This window comes from Lepisma saccharinum, chromosome 1 (assembly GCF_977018435.1).
Source record: "Lepisma saccharinum chromosome 1, izLepSacc3.1, whole genome shotgun sequence".
NCBI lineage: Eukaryota > Metazoa > Arthropoda > Insecta > Zygentoma > Lepismatidae > Lepisma > Lepisma saccharinum.
The window spans coordinates 131,446,765-131,464,026 of record NC_139229.1 but is presented as its reverse complement, the minus strand read 5'-3'; the positions used below and the strand labels follow the sequence as shown (position 1 = coordinate 131,464,026).

The 17,262-nt window shown below is 38.5% G+C and overlaps 1 protein-coding gene across 1 annotated transcript in view; it reads right to left on the bottom strand.

Annotated features, from left to right (window-relative positions):
• LOC145985745 (endoplasmic reticulum transmembrane helix translocase) overlaps window positions 1–16,011 on the bottom strand; it is a 34,234-nt gene extending 18,223 nt beyond the window's left edge. Inside the window, exons 1-9 of the mRNA XM_083119814.1 lie at window positions 15,924–16,011; window positions 11,908–12,090; window positions 10,556–10,693; window positions 8,656–8,776; window positions 8,192–8,346; window positions 7,474–7,649; window positions 6,431–6,667; window positions 4,197–4,409; window positions 3,547–3,736 (exon numbers count right to left, since the gene is read on the bottom strand). Coding sequence (XP_082975940.1) covers window positions 3,547–3,736; window positions 4,197–4,409; window positions 6,431–6,667; window positions 7,474–7,649; window positions 8,192–8,346; window positions 8,656–8,776; window positions 10,556–10,693; window positions 11,908–12,090; window positions 15,924–16,011 — 1,501 coding nt within the window. The remainder of the gene's footprint in view (window positions 1–3,546; window positions 3,737–4,196; window positions 4,410–6,430; window positions 6,668–7,473; window positions 7,650–8,191; window positions 8,347–8,655; window positions 8,777–10,555; window positions 10,694–11,907; window positions 12,091–15,923) is intronic.
• Between the last annotated feature and the right edge of the window lie 1,251 nt (window positions 16,012–17,262).

Here is a 17,262-nt window from a genome sequence, read left to right as displayed (position 1 = left end):
GAAGAACTTCATACAACGGAAAATCAGGGAATGCGCAGTGTGCCAAGCGAATAAGAAGCCGCCCGGTTATCCGGCCGGCGAGTTATTAACTTACCCGCCGCAAAAACCATTCCAATCCATCGCGATTGACTTCAGTGGCCCTTATCCCACTTCAGGACCACTCAGACATAAATATATACTCGCGGCGACTGACTTTTCAACCCGGTATATGGTCGCACGTTCGACTCCCGACGTGTCGGCTCAAACGGCAGCCGACTTTCTATATGAAGAGATTATTATCCATTGGGGGATCCCGGAGACCGTCCATGCGGATAGAGGAAGCGCATTTACTGCTAAGCTTTTCCAGGAGTTGAATGAAAAGCTAGTAGTAAACCTCAAGTTCGCGCCCACGGTGTGTCATAATTCCTTGGGTATTCAGGAGAAAGGCCATTTTTCCTTGCAACAGATTCTTAAGAACTATGTAAATTCGTCCCACACTAATTGGGAAATGTATCTTGCCCCGCACCTCCACCACGTATAATCACCCAATTGTTTATATTAAGGGATCGTAGATAGGCTATGTGTAGCCTGATATTCGAAGTTATTTGGCTGCGAGAGGTGTATCGTAAGAGCTACGTCTACACTTAACCAAGCAAGGGGGCTAGCCCCGTGAAATAAGAACTACACTCACGATTAACTTTAAACACTACAATTGACTGGTCTGGCAAGGGTGTGAGAAAATGAAAGACAAGGATAGAGGAACGTTTGTTACCTTTAGATCTCGAAGTGACGATTGACTTGCTGGTTCGTTGATGAAACTCTCCTGAAATAAAACTCCTTTCCAATATTGTACTACTCCTCGCTGTAACTCCTTTTGTAATGTTCGGTAACAACTATTCACGCCATAACTTTCTTAGTTCAACAACTTGTATAATACCGAGGCACTAACTGTGCACGCGATAGATTTCAGATACCGACTGGGGGGAGAAATATTCTCTCAAGCTATTTAAACGAAATTCAAACTTCGGCCGTTGAGAGACCGCGTCTCTCAATAACGGTGCTTTCAGCATAAAGCTGTGTTTGCAGTATCTTTCCTGCGATTCCGGAAGAATTCGTATCAGCAGATTTTTACATCCGCTGAAGATCGCAGGTGGCGTTTGCTTGAAAGAAGCTCTTTCCAGCTTCTTTCATACTCGGGCCCTTTTTATGAAATGATTAGACTATCGGAATATGGCGCCCGGGGTCCCCCTTCGGCATGATACGGTATTGCCTCTAAATTTACATAATAGGAAAGAGAAAAGTTTTTAAGAGTTCATGTAAGGAAATTATTAATATTATTTTTTTTTGTCTAAACAAGTTTGTCTTTAAGTCCATGTTCCACTCAGGCTAGCTGTGACTGGACTTAAAGATTTCAAGTAAAATCTAGAGTGCTGTGCCAATTACCTCCATCGGAGATTGAAACCAGGACACTTTGATTACAAGGCAACTTGGAACAACACTCCCTGTTCCATGCAACTATTGGGTTGGCAACTAAGTTCCCGCCGTTTTTTTTAATTGGAAAAATCTCTATGACATTAAATACGTTTGGCACGAAGGTGTACATCATGCGAAAGAGAATATATTGTTCTACCTAAATTTATCTTTCTTTGTTACTAAGACACATTTTTTTGTTATTTACAGATCATTAAAATGGAATGTCAAGTTGAGAAGAATGAGCATTTTTGACACCTCCTCCTTTTTGCCTTTAATCAAGGTTCTAAGGCCGCAGAAGCTGCTCGCAACATTTGTGCTGTGTATGGAGTGGGTGCTATAGCTGAAAGAACCGCCCGTGATTGGTATGCGTAGTTCAAAAAAGGAAATTTTGACCTCAAAAACGCATCTCGTTCTGGCCGTCCAGTTGAGTTCGATGAAGAGCGATTGAACCACCTGTTGCATGAAAATCCACGTCAAACAACAAGGGAACTGGCAGAGACAATGGGTTGCTCCCACACTACTGTAGAGAAGCATCTTCACTCGATGGGAAAGGTTCAGAAGTGTGGAGCATGGGTGCCTCACACTTTAAGTGTCACCAACAAAAATCAATGAGCCACAATCTCCGCTGGTTTGCTTGCTCGGCACCGTGCAACCCATGGACACAAGGAACGATTTCTTCACCGAATCATTACTGGCGATGAAAAATGGTGCCTTTACATGAATATGAAGCGGCGTACGGAATGGCTGAGCCCCGGGAAACAAGCGACCCTACGCGTGAAACAGGAACTTCAACGATGTTGTGTGTATGGTGGGACTGGGAAGGGATTCTCCATTTCGAATTGCTTGAAAGGAACCAAACGATCAATGCGGAACTCTATGTGCAACAAATGGAACGACTCAACACGGCTATTCAAGAGAAAAGACCGAATCGGCAGCATGGTGTTCTTTTGCTGCACGACAACGCCCGCCCTCATATTGCCAATATGACCAAGGACGCCATTCAAGCTCATGGTTGGGAAGTGCTGCCACACCCACCATACTCTCCCGATTTGGCATCAACGGATTTTCACCTCTTTCGATCTCTTTCAAATGCTATGCAGGGAGTTTCGTTCAATACTGATGCAGAATTGAGAGCTTGGTTGGATGACTTTTTCGAGTCTAAACCACGTGATTTCTACCGACGAGGTATTGAAAACCTTGTTGAACGTTGGCAAAACGTTGTAAACAACACAGGAGAATACATTATTGATTAACTACTTGTATCTGTTTATTGAAAACTAACCTTTTAACACCTTCCTTAAAAAACGGCGGGAACTTAGTTGCCAACCCAATATTACCAGTGCTCTCAACTGCATTTCAGCCAGATACAAAACACACTGCACCTTCTCCTCCACTGGTTGAGCCTTTTCAAACAACTGCATCCACATTCACCACTACCCTCTTTCCACGTACACAATCTCCAATTATAAACTTCAAGGCAATAAATACCATACTTTCCAAGATATTATGTTATTCTCCCCCCCCCCCCCCCCCCCCGACAACACTACACTAAGACTAAACTCCATTGTGAAAGAGATCCGAGAGCCTGCCACATGATGAAAGATACTCAATCCTTGCCTAAGTGTGAAGTGGGGAAGTGGGACATCCACCATTCCAGACACCAATGTTGCCTATTCTTCTAAACAGGGTGCCCCATAGCATGGTAAATGTCTTTTCATTGATTCTGCACAGATTATTCCAACTGTTTTCTGCAGTGACTTATTATGTGGCAATGGTGGAAACAGAGTCCAAAGTTACACCCCCCCCCCCCCCCATCTCCCTCTTGAAACAGGTAAGAGAGTAATGGTAGAGGTTTTCTCACCTTTTCCCACCCCAGTCCACAAGAATTCCTGAAGCAACATTTCTCATAAGAAATCTGCATGCTCCTAACTTTTTCTTTGCCATCTATGACCCAACGATGGAAGTTCTTCATTCACATTAGATATGCACCAGAAAGAAACTGAGGATTGTGCTATGCTATCCCAAAAGTTCTCCATGGTATGGCCTTGATCCTTAATATCAAGCTGTACAAGCAAATGAAAATCTCTTACTCACCAACATGAGCATGTTTCAGAGCTCCCACATCATTGGTCCCATCACCACACATGAGCGTTGTGTAGCCTATTGACTTCAGTGTAACTATCACAAACTCTTTCTGCTTTGGAGCCACACGTGCAAACACGCGAATGTGAGGAAGAATACTGCATAGGAACTTTTTTTCATTTGTACTAAGAAAAGTCAAACCCTACAAATGAAGAGAGTAAAAAAATATATATATTTATTGAGCATTATATTATAAAAATATTAATGATTCAATTTTAAATACTTAGTAAGCATACATGGGCACAATAAATATTGTAAAAAAATTCAATTATCTAGTTGCCTAACAATATTTTTTACACATAATCTTTACATGTGACCAGCTTTTATGATTTGACTTGGACACATCCTCTCCTAGCAAGAAAGACCTACTGACATGTGACCATTGTAAGCTATGTTGTTCTCTATATTCTACTCCCAAGGATAAAATAAAATTTGGGATAGAACAACTAGTATGAATTAGAATTTTAAAAAAACTGAGAAAAACTATTGTAAATTTGTTATTCGTAACACAAAGTTTAGATTTTAAATTAATTTCCAGTTAAAATTTTGTATTGGTCAGGCTCTAGTAAATACCAAAATAAATGTAATAGTAAATTTCGTACCTCTCCTGTGACACAGAGATCAAATTCGGTTACAAGTTCTTTGTAACCTTTTTCTGGTATTAGATTCTGTCTCTCTTTTTGGTCTATGCTCTCCCATCCCCATTTATCCTTGGAGAACTCTGTCAAAATCAAAGTCGTGTTCTTCTGTGTAAATCGAAGTTCCCGTGCTACGTGACAAGCAGTTAATGGGTTGTCCCCTGTTATCATCACAACCTGGTGTAGAAAAGAAGAAAATGGTGGATAAATACCTGCATTTACATACATGCGTAAACTAGTGTTGTTCTTTGATGATTTTGCAAAAGAATGTTCCCTAATTCTATTAGAAGTGCTGTGAAGGATTATCAAGGCTGCACTTACTTGGCCAAGAACAAATTACATGACTTTTCCAGATTATTATGTTAAGGACAGGAGGAACAGTTTGTGTGTAGCCAGAGGCGACAACCCTAAACTGCTCTTTACCCACCGACCTTTCCCCACGGTGAACTGGGGAAAGAGGTCTGCACTGGATGGTCATAGGAGGAGAAAAAACTTAGAATTACGCTTACGTATTATTTTACTTGTTCTCTTGAGAATATCAAACTTTGGATGGCACAGAAAAACAAATGAATGGAAAGAGGACACGTTAAAGATTTGACTGGCATGCAGAAAAGTCTGAATTTCCATTTGATTAGCCGTAATTTGAAGTTGAAGTAGTTTCATTTTTTCTCCATAAGGAATACATAGGATTCTAAAAATTATCATATTTCTCAAACATTGTATCTAGATTACTAATCAACTTAAAAAAGTCCTTCCACTTGCAACATAGGGATAAATTCATACTCTCTCACTCTTAATCACCGGGTTTTTTTAGTAGCAGTGTCCATTCTGACGACATTGAAATAAATGCACACCTGGCGAAAAACTTGTCACTCTTTGCCTTCTTGTTTCACAGATTTCTTGAATGGAAAGATGAAAGTGTTGGTTCCTGTGCTAGAAACCCCCCCCCCCCCACCTTCTTTCTTTCTTCTTCCAAAGTTTGTTTTGAGTCCACTTTTATGCTCAGATAGGATAATCGGGACTGGATCTACAGTTTAAAGTGGGAACCAAACCACTTTGCAAGATTCCTCCACCAGGGATCGAACTTGAGATATCTCGATGATGAAGTGATACCTTTACTGCTATGCCATCGGGGAGAAACTACTTGTATCAAATTAGGGTTTACAAATTCTCTGCAAGTGAAAGATTCATACTTAATTTTTCTTCATCTTGACTATTCTGAGTTTTCAAAAACTTTAATGAAATTCTCCAACTTTTTCATGATTTCTAAGTTTGTTGGAAATCTGATGCAAACATCAGAAATACACAATTACATACTAACGACAACATGCAAATATATTAAAGAGGTGCACCTTTATGTTGTCGAAGTAAAATATTGGCAAGTGTGAACTTTTCCCACCTAATACAAGATGAAAGAACACAACACACAGCCTTGTCATGAGTGATCAGAGCATTGTGTGCCATCTCCAGTATTTTTTGACTTTCAAGATTGAGGCCTGCTACATCTACATCTACAAATAGCTCCGTAATTTTCTCATAAAGCGGGGTTAAAACCAAATTTTTGGAACTCCCATTCCAAGACAACTTGCACCAAAAATAAAAGGACTAGCCATTAGGGTAAGTGGGAGCTTGTGATACTCTACAACCATCTTAGTTTTTAATTTGGCATTAATCACTATGAAATTCCAAATAAACAGGATTTTTTTTATTTTGGGGTAGGTCAGATTAATCAGTACAGTACTGTTACAGGTATATACGTAGAAAGTCTTGTACTTTAATTGTAATTTACATAATGTAATTTACAACCAACCCTACTCTGGGAGGAAACCGGCAACGTCAACATCTAGTGTTTCAAAGGCAACAGATCTGGTTGTGGTAGCACTGACAAGAGACAATTCCATGAAGGTAAAACAGCAAAAAAATCAATGGCACGGTATGCCTGAGACCTGGGTTCAAGTCCTAGTGGTGCCTGCATTTTTTGCTAAAATTTCTACATTTAATTGTAATTTTCTTGACACTATCTTTTGTGATTGACATTTAATTTGACTGTATTATTGTTTCTTGAAAAACAAGTATGCTCAGTACATTGAAAAATTAGGATTAAAAATGAATGTTACCAACAATTATTATTAAAATTAATAATACAATGAACGCTACTACACAGACCATTTGCAAAGATTTTAATATGGAAAACTCACCTGATGTGATGCAGTAAGTATTTCTTTAATAACACTTTTGGAATCAGTCTTCAAAGGACAAGAAATTACAACAAATCCGGCAAACTTCAGGTCGCACTCCAGCTGGTCTCTGTTCAAATCTCTTGCCTGCTGTGGAGTTAAGCGGCCAAGTTCCTTCCATCCCAGAGCTAGGACACGGGCTCCCCGTCGAGACATTTCCAGATACACAGGGTCGTAGTTACTTGGGACCGTAGAGAACTGCGAGGGGAAATTAAGAAACAAACATAAAAAAATGTACCTTGATTTTCTATTATCTCCAGATTTCTCTTAACCCTGACTCCTCATAAGATACATCCATAAATGAGGGGTTCAGAGCACAAGTGGCGTAACTCCACTTTTCATGTACAACTTAGAACCATGAACTATGAACATTTCACTGCTAGAAGTAAGTACCTGCTAAGTTTCAAATTCTTGCTCACAGAGGCACCACTATTTTGGGCTCCAACATCTAAACATAATACAAAGTTATCTAAATGTACCTTTATCAAAACTATCTTAAGTGAAGTTACACCACTTGTGCTCTGAACCCCTCATATATTTGTGATAAATAAAACATCAAGACATCCTCACAAACATAAAAAGAAAAATATAATAAACAAAAATACAAAAATTCAATACACAGGCGAACTTAAATTTTAGACTCAAATTCAGTATATAAAATAGTATTTTGGTATAATAATGTATAAAATCTCAAATATGATTTTGAAACTTTGTTTATAAAAAACAAAAATTTTCATCCTATTATTCATCGACTACCTGAAATGATTTTAAAGTTTGTTCTTTTTTTTTTAAAGAAGTTTTTTTCATTGTAACATTTCACCATACAATTAATCAATGTTCCAGGAATGTTTGTAATTTGCAATGAAAATTAGAAAACTAGATATTTAAAACATTATCATCAACACAAAAAAGAAGTATTTTCTACAAGTTGAAAAAAATATCAGTTCACAGAAAATACAACTCCTTAAAATTGTATTTGTTCAACATAGTTTTTGATGGCTCACCATAGATTTTAGAGTCTCTGGAGCACCTTTGACTGTTGCTACATATGTGGTATCTGTACTCCCAGGCAAAGTATAGCCAGCAAGAACTGACATCCTTTTCAAAGCTGACGAGAAGTGATGCCTGTGAAATATTTTCATGCCTGGAGCTTTACCTTTCTTGGGTATAACAGCATCACCTGAAAACAGGGAAGAAATGGTTACATTCTTTGCACTAAATAATTTTACTGAATACACAATAGTTTTATACATGTGGCACTTAAAAGCAAAGTTGACTTATTCTCTCACTTATAACGGTAGAGTAATGGCGTAGGCATTTTCATCTACTCAAACATGTTTTGCATAATTAATTTGCATAATTTTTTTGCAAAATGTAAAAGTGTTAAAATATAAAGTGCATGCAAAGAATTTCTATTCATATTAAGGTATGACATACTGGAATGACAAAGCAATATATTTATTGTTACTATTTTTAACAACTGAATTTTGAAAATGTCAAAGTCTTTCTCAGAAATAAATTATGCAATATGAATGGGTTAACTTCAACCACCATTTTTTGTACCGATATGTTTTACATATTCAGAGCAGGAGGGCATGATTGACATCAAGGCTCATATGTGAGCACACACTGAACGAAATGAAGAAGGGGGAGGGGAGGGAAAAAGAGAGAGAGAGAGAGAGAGAGAGAGAGAGAATGTGTATTTCTTTACTGAAACTGTACCTTTGGTAAGATTCCAGTCCACTGCTGTGAGAGTAGCTTTCTCAAGTGGATCACCAACTAAGCCATCTTCTAATTGTGCTAAAGCGTGACAGGTGGCCAAGACTTGAACACTCTCAAGTGGGGCTTCTGATAAAGAAACTATCTTACTCTGGTTCCTGAAAATAAACATTTCTTTGAAGCATTTCTCTTTTATGCTTTTACATGTTATCGAAGACAAAGACAAATATAAAAAGGTAGCACATATTTTCTTTTGAAATGTATAGAAGTTAATGCATTTCCAAATGGTTTCTTTCACTAGATCCACATTATCTTTCATGCAACAGTTCAAAATCAATTTCACAACAAAATATACAGTTTGTGAAATTTCAACTTAACAGACCTGCAAAATTACGAAGCACTATCAATTTCATTCTATACAATGCATAATCTGAAGCAAATGAGGTGAAAAAAAGACTACTACTTACTTCAAGCCCACTATGCCTTCCACCACAAGGTTATCACTTGTTAATGTCCCTGTCTTATCAAAACAACATATTTCCACTTTACCAGCAAATGGAATTCTGAATGGCTCAGTACAGAAAACAGCTGAAAAAAAAAATAATTACATATTTTATGAATTTTATAATTCTACACTGCATAATGTAAAGAAGGAATAATAGGATGTGCCAAAAAGTCCTAGCTAATTTTTGCACAAGAACTCTTACATCCAGGTGCAAGACGACAAATCTGTTAACATGGGTCAACAAAGACTAGTTCTCTCAATAAAGCCAGAACTTTTTCTTTAAAAAAAAGGGGGGGGGGGGCAAGTTTCAATCTTAGATGCAGAGGCTGGTTTCCACAGCATCATATTAGCTGCAAAATTTAAAATTGTGTACTGATCTCAAATACATATTGGATCTTATATGCTTCAAGAGAATCTGCATGCTGAACATAATGTATATCCACTTGCAATTCTGATACAGGTACGAGCAGTTGGAAATTATGACCCATATAAAGAACATCACATTACAGTCTTGCTTCACCCAACAATGCATTCTACTAAATCTGATGGCCATGCCACTGGTCTAATTAGAGAACCCCCTTTATCACCTGTCTTGCTGTATAGTACTAAGTACGTTTGAGTGTATAAACGTATTTCCTCTCATAATTGGTTAATTCAAATGAAGTTGTTGAAAAGAAGGTTCCTTCCTCCTAGTACCTAACACTGTATTTAACCCCTAAGTGTGGATGATGTATATAAGTGTGATAGGTATACATATACGTTTTGCATCTGCTTCGAATAGATTCGATTGCAGGTGTATATATCCACAATATATAATACGATTGGCACATATATCCACTCAGACATGAGAACAAAGCAATCACGTCAGGTGATATTATGCTAGCTGTAGTAAAAACAAAAACAGTAGCAGAAGAGGAAGAAGATGAAAAAAAAGAAGAAAGATAATATAAGTTAGATGTAAGGAAAGTTGTCTGCTGTTGTGCAGTGTAGATCGTGCATAATAGAAAACCAAAATATGGCTCAAAAACAAAGCTTATATGATGTGACCATTGAGTTGCACAAGTCCACTTTATGAGCATATAAGCTAATCGAAACTGGACTTTGTTTAAGGTGGGATATGAACCATTGTGCAACGTGCCTCCACTGGGTATCGAATCCGACACCCCTTGATTCCAAGGATGACGTTTCCACTACACTTTTGGGAAGCCCGAGTTTCAATTGCAATGACAGTGAATCTGAATTGGAAAATGAAGCAGAAGGAAGAGTGAAACTGAATTAAAAAATCAGTTTTTCAGCAATGACTTGTTCCGAAAATTCCACACTTAAAGGAATTAAGAAAATTCATATTTTTATTTCTTTTAACATTTTGGAAATCAAATATTTTTCAATGTGTTTTTTGTGGTAAACATTTGTTGGACCTTTAAAAATGGAATTTTGAAAAATAATTTGCATGCACAAGGATGAGTATTTTCCCCTCAAATATCTGGAAACTCTAGGAGTGATGATGGTAATTGCACAAAACTATTTTCAAAACTCCTTTGAAGATTGGTAGGTGCTGCCATCAGAACATAGCTTCCAAGGAAAATACTTTGAGGCAACAGTAATGATATTCTTTGATGAGGTACATACCATTTCACCATGACAAATTCACAGTTTTTACTGTCAACCTTGTATTTTCACCACAAACATCTGGCTAATGATGAAAATAGTACATGCCTGACGAAGTCACCAGATAGGTGGCAAAATTGATTGTGAAGAAAAAGTACACAGGGAAATGAAATGTGAACTCATTCGAATGAAAATAGTGCCTTTTGCAAATTAACTGATTATCCCACACAAAGGAAACAAACACAAAAACTTACCTAATTTGGATAATGAAAGAAGTGAAGTGTTCACCGCTAATGATAATTCAATAGGAAGTTCTGGAGGAACCACAGATGTTAGAATCAAAGCACACTCCAAAAATAGTTTATAGCGGTTACGGTTTGGATCTTCTGAACCTAAGAAATAAAAGAACAATAATACATTTTATTGCACTGAAGTGTGGTTCTGTTAATGACATTTCTATAAAAATTACTGCAACCGAGAAACAAAAATTATTTGTTACAGCAGAAAATTAGCAAATGCTAATTCAAAGAAAGATTAAGATCCACACAAAATTACTTAATATGAAAAATTCAATATTGAAATATTTAGAAAATAAAATGTTCTTACTTGAGGTGGTGAATATTTCAGGATAAAAAGGATAAAATATCAGTGATAGGAAAATAATTTCAATTTCAAATTTTAAGCAAACCAGAGAAAAGTTCCTCAATGGGATGGCTTGAAATTCTGATATTAACAACACTACAAACAAGAAAAAATTAAAATAGACTTATAATGCAAAAAAAAAAAAAAAAATTATAATATACTGATTAGTAATTCTGGTCACATTAATCAGTTAATTGTTATCGGAATGTTAATTGTTATCGGTCGGTGTAACTCTCCAGTGCAGATAATTTCACCAATCTATTTTTCTCAATAAAAAGTTATAATTCATACACCCTGGTTTTATAAATGAATGGCTTATTGCAGAAAGGGACCTGAGTCACATTTTTGAGGTATCGGAGTCACAACTTTTTCATCTCCTCTGTCTCTAGCAGCATTATTTTCTTGTAGTTTACGGTTATTACAAGCATAAGAAAACAGTTTTCTTTCTTTCTCTGAAAGGAGCGTGTGTTCTCCTGAAACGTCACAAAGAAAAACTGTTTTCTTATGCTTGTAATAACCGTAAACTACAAGAAAATAATTCTATAATGCAAGCAATGCGTACATACAAGAAAAACTCTAGCAGCATACTGCAGGAGGGCACATTGAGGGTTGCAAAATTAACTATTCATTATGCTAAAAATTTGAGCCAACAACAGCACATTTCTTTCTTACACTCTCAATATTATACGATTTTTCTTGTTTTTCTCAGAATTGTGCAAAAGTGACTCAGGTCCCTTTCTGCAATAAGCCATTCAAATATATTTTCTATGTCAAAAACTGATCACTTTAGGAGATACATGGTCCATTCAAAGTCTTTAAGGAACATTTGTTAAATTTATATTGGATCCGCAGATAATCAGTAAAAATTTCACGTTAATTAAATCCTAGTATTGATAAACACCACATTCATAAATTAAAAATAAATACAATTTTATTGTAATATAATCTTGAAATTAAACTTTACCTTTTATCCATACATAACTTGCAGCAGCAATAGCAAATACAAGCAAGAACAATATGAAGCAGAAAGTCTCCAAATTATTTGCAGTTACTCTCTTAACTCCAAACAAAATGGTTCTCAGAAGCTTTCCTTGTGACGTATTGAATCCTGTGCGTAGAACATATGCAACACATCCATTGTCCTGAGCTGCAAAGTACAAAACGAAAATGATGTAAACTTTAGACTCAAAAATGTATTTTAAAACATATGATACAGCACATAGGGATTTACAGTTTGTAAGCCACTACTCTCAAACAAAAAGTTGGGTAAGGTGTCAGTGAATATTTTTAATAAGTTCTGCTCACAGTGTGTGACACAGATATTTCACTCTGGTTGACAACTTGAGAACACCATGGAAAGCACAAGCATCCTCTGTCTTGAAGCATCACCTGGGGAGCACACACACATCTACGAGGGGCGATCAGGTTGCTCCGACCCTAACATAGAAGGAATGACGTTACGATTGATTTTTTATTTTGTTATTGTTTAGTGATCCTTTATATGCTTTCATTCTGAATTGCAAGTCTGAGTAACATACAGTTTTCTTTTTACAGGGGTTTAACTGAGTGAAGTTGTGTCAATGTGCCAGAATGGAGAAAACAGAGGTGAGAGCGGTGATCAAATATTTTGTGAAGAAAAAGTGGATGGTATCCAAAATTCATGAGGACTTGGTGGATACACTAGGGGACCCTGCTCCTTCATACAGTATGGTGAAGAGATGGTGTCGTGAGTTTAATTGTGGGAGAGAGTCCTGTGAGGATGAACATGCAGGTGGAGCACCAAAAACTGTCATGACGACCGAAAACATTCACAAAGTCCACATATCGTGCTGAAGGATCGTCGAGTCACTATCCGTCATGTTGCTGAGATGTGTGGCCTCTCATATGGCACTATGCAAAACATAATTACCCAGGAATTGCAAATGAAAAAAAATGCTGCAAGATGGGTCCCTTGAAACCTCACCCCGGATTAGAAGCGCATCCGAGTATTTATCAGTCAAGAACTTCTTGACAACTTTCGTGCTGATATAGACGATTTCCTTGCCCGATTTGTAACTATGGATGAAACATGGGTCCATCACTTCGACCCAGAAACAAAATCGCAAAGCATGGAGTGGAAACACCCACATTCTCCACCAACGAAGAAGTTCAAGGTGCAAACGTCAGTCAAGAAGGTGATGGCCTCAATTACTGGGACTGCAAGGGTGTCCTTCTTGTGGACTATCTACAAAGAGGCCAAACCATCACTGGCACATACTCCAGTGACCTAATCAAGAAATTACGGGATTCCATCAAGAAAGAGAGGCGTGGGATGTTGACCCGTGGTGTGCTCCTTCACCAGGACAATGCTCCTGTCCACACCTCACGCATTGCGAGGGCCGCTATCGCAGATGCATAGTTCGAATTGTTGCCCCATCCACCCTATTCCTCAGATTTGGACCCCAGTGATTTCCATTTGTTCAAACATTTGAAGAATGACATTCGTGGGCAAAAATTTTCTGATGATTCTGAGGTGATAAGGGCTGTGGACTCATGGTTGGAGGACCAGTCGGAAGATTTTTTTTTGCAAGGTATCCAGGCGTTGGAGCACCGATGGGATAAGTGCATTGGAGTTGCAGGGGAGTATGTTGAAAAATAAAAAAAAAGTTGATACCCTATTGCCGCTCTTTCTATGTTAGGGTCAGAGCAACCTGATCGCCCCTCGTATCTACTGCACTCTACATGGAAATACAGTTAACTTATCCATTTTTATACAAGACTTGGAAACCAAATATGCACCTTTAGACGTGCGTATTTTTTTACCAGACTTCCTATTCTACATTTCCTTAACCTCTTCTAAATAGCCTCAATAACACTGCACTCACAAGATTAGCTGCAACTGTTATCTTCGAATAGATTGCTTGAGTCAAATGTGCACTTGCTGTAGTGTATTCATCGTGCATGTAGTGTATTCACCATGCATGTAGTGTACTCACTGTGCATGTAGTGTATTCACCATGCAGCTCACACCTACACCATACATTTCCACATGATATGAGGGGCTTAAATTAACTATTGCACTCTCTGAATACATTAAGAAATTCTAGAATGCCTAATTACTTTCATTAACATGTAATTATTTTATAAAGGGAGAACAGATACCAAAGAATGCTCCTCAGCATTATATATAAGGTTAATTTGTAATTTAGTAATTTTGTGAATGATCGATGATAGGTCTATAAATTAGATCCTTTGAATTTTTGCATAAATTTATGTAACTATTTTGCCATCGAGTAATAGATCCTGTATTCCCCTTGTTTTCACAGTGTAACTACTCTGATCTAATATCTAGAAGTATGGCACAATTGCATCCGTTATTAGAACTTCTCTATTTCATTGTAATGGTTGATTGAATTATTGTTTTAAGTCCACTTTATGCACAGAAAGGCTAATCGGGGCTGAACCCACAGTTTAAAGTGGGATCCGAACAACTACGACCCTACCACTGCGCCATCGGGGAGGCCCCTTCTTTGTACTTGAAAAGCAGTCAAAAGAAGAATGCAAGACATTGTATTTTAGGCCCACATTTGTATGTAAAATATGCATAGGTTGCATGTTCAGTTTTTATGGTCAAAACTGAATGTTATGCATTAAAAAATAACCTCTGTAAACAGTAATTATTACAGATAGGACATAAACAGAGTGGTTACAGACAAGCAGAAAAATTATTCCCAGAGTTTTCCAAGACATATTTTGCATTTTCTCCATATTTAAATACAACACGTTCTTTTTTTTAGATGGAAATAATAAACTCATACTGCTTCAAGGTATGAATTGTATTATCTGCCAGTACTGGTCTGCTTCTGCTGGGTCCTCAGTCACATTGGCATAAAGGGAAACAAAGCAGCTGATGCTGCCACAAGTCTGCTGATGCAGACGACAATGTTCTTGTTCATCTTCTGCCAGCCAGCGTTGCTCTCATTCTCTACACTTGGCAGGAAGAGTGGGATGAGATAAAGGGAAACATGTTTCATGCTATTAAGCCCACCATTGGTGCACAACGTTACCCATACCACCCCTCCCATCAAGAAGTCATCATACAGCCATCTCACCCATTGCCATGGGTATTGGGAGGGGTGGATCGAACAGGTCTGTCCCTGGATTGATTGATTGAACTGAAATTTTGGGTGTGTCGGCACATTAGGCCATTTTGCACCCTTCAATTATGCGGGGAAGGATCCAATTGTCTAAAGCCCTTACCTCAAAATTTTAAAAAAAATAAAAGAGTGGTTTAAAAGGCCCCTTTAAAAGGTTAAAAATACAGGTTGTAAATGGACCTGCATAGGACAAACACAACACATTAAAAAGGTAAGGATATTGAAAACCTACCTCAGAAACAGTGCAAGAGGCCTGGTCTTTTCAAAAATCCAAAAACATTGGGTAAAACAATGTCATCGTCTTCCAAGATAGATGACAAAGTGTTGGGAAGTTTAAAACTCTGTCTGAGGTCATTAAAATCGGTACATTCAAGAAGAATGTGCTGGACATTTAAAACAACGTTACAAGTAGGACACAATGGAGTGTCCAGTCCTTGCAGCAAGTGACGATGTGTGAGTCGGCTGTGCCCTAGTTGGAGTCACATCAAGATGTTTTCTTCTCTGCGGGAGGGATGAGACAAGGAATGCCAAACACCAATGATGGGCTTGATAGCTCGAAGCTTGTTCCCCCTTATCTCATCCCACTCTGCCTGCCATGTTTCAAGAACAGAACAATGAAAAACCTTCTGCAGATCCCTAGTTGGAATAAGGTGGACGAGAACGTCGCCATCTTAATCAGCAGGCTTAGCGGTAGCATCGGCAGCTTCGTTTTCTTTTACGCCCATGTGGCTAGGGACTCAACAGAAGCGGACATCAGCATTGGCAGATAAGGACATGAACCATCGAAAGATGCACTGCACTACTGGATGCCGGGAATTCGGCGTATCCAGAGTCTGCAACACACTGGTCGAATCACTGCAGACAAGGACTTTCTTCAGGCCATTGATGTCAGCAAAGTACAGTACCTTGAGGATGGCGTACAGCTCTGCCATATAGACGGTACAGGCAGGATGTAAGGAGTAACTGGAACTTCCGAGAGTCTAGGATGAAGTCACAACTAACTGATTTGGCTGACTTGGATCCATCCGTATAAAACATGTTAAAATTGGAGTACTGATATCAAAACTATAAAAACCTCTGCTGGTATACGACCATCAGTGTTTCCACCTTTTGGAGAGCAGTCAGACATGTTAATGACGGGGAAAGGAAATTCCCAAGTGGGGAGAGGCAAAATGAGTGGAGAAACGCCAGGCAGATCACTGTCGGCACCAAGTGCTGACAGGATCTAGTCTGCACGGACAATGAATGGCACGAGGATGTAGCCAGTACAAAGCCAGCCTTCTCTCGTCGGAGACAGTATGATAAGATGGATGGAAGAGCATTGAGCGAAGATGCGAAGATGAAGGAAATAATTTAGTATAAGCCACTGTCTTTGCACAGACAGCAATGGCTCAGATACCTCCACATACTAACTTTTGACGGGACTGGTACGGAAAGCACTGGTACATACCTGAATACCAGTATGATGAACAGTGTCAAGAATTCAAAACTGAGACGGATGGGTGGGATGGGTGGACATATAGACACACATCCGTAATCGAGCTTCAACCTGATAAGTGGAACTGTACAGGCGGAGCAGTATAGTTCGGTCAGCATTCAAAGATGTATGACTTAAAACGTGAAGAAGATTAAGAACCCTTAGACAAGAGAAGTTTAGCTGGCGAAGGTGAGGTTGCCAGGTCAATTTCTTATCAAAAATGAGGCTGAGAAATCGAACCTCATTCATGAAGCGCACGGAAGATCTCCTCATGTACAAGTCAGGGTCAACATGGCATGTACGTTTGACGACAAAAGCAGACAACAAAAGCAGACGCACACAGATTTCCCAGATGAGGTGAAACCATCTCCAAACAGTTTATCGTCAGTTGGACCTGACGAGATATTCTGTGAGCAACAAAAGATTGTAAGGTCGTTCCCTTAGAAGAGACCATGTACAGGGGGAACAATGTGCCTCTAGACGCTACCACTGTGCCATCGGGAGGCCTCGTTCTCTTATGGATGTAGATCTGAAAAGGAGTTCCCAACATGTACGCAGAAATAAAGATGGCATAAGAAGTTCTCGATGAAGTACACCATGTGGCCACGAATTCCCCACGAGTGGAGCTGCTTCATTATAAGGAATCACCATGTCATGTCATAGGCCTTCTGGAGGTTGAAGAAAACTGGAACTAACCCCTCCCCAG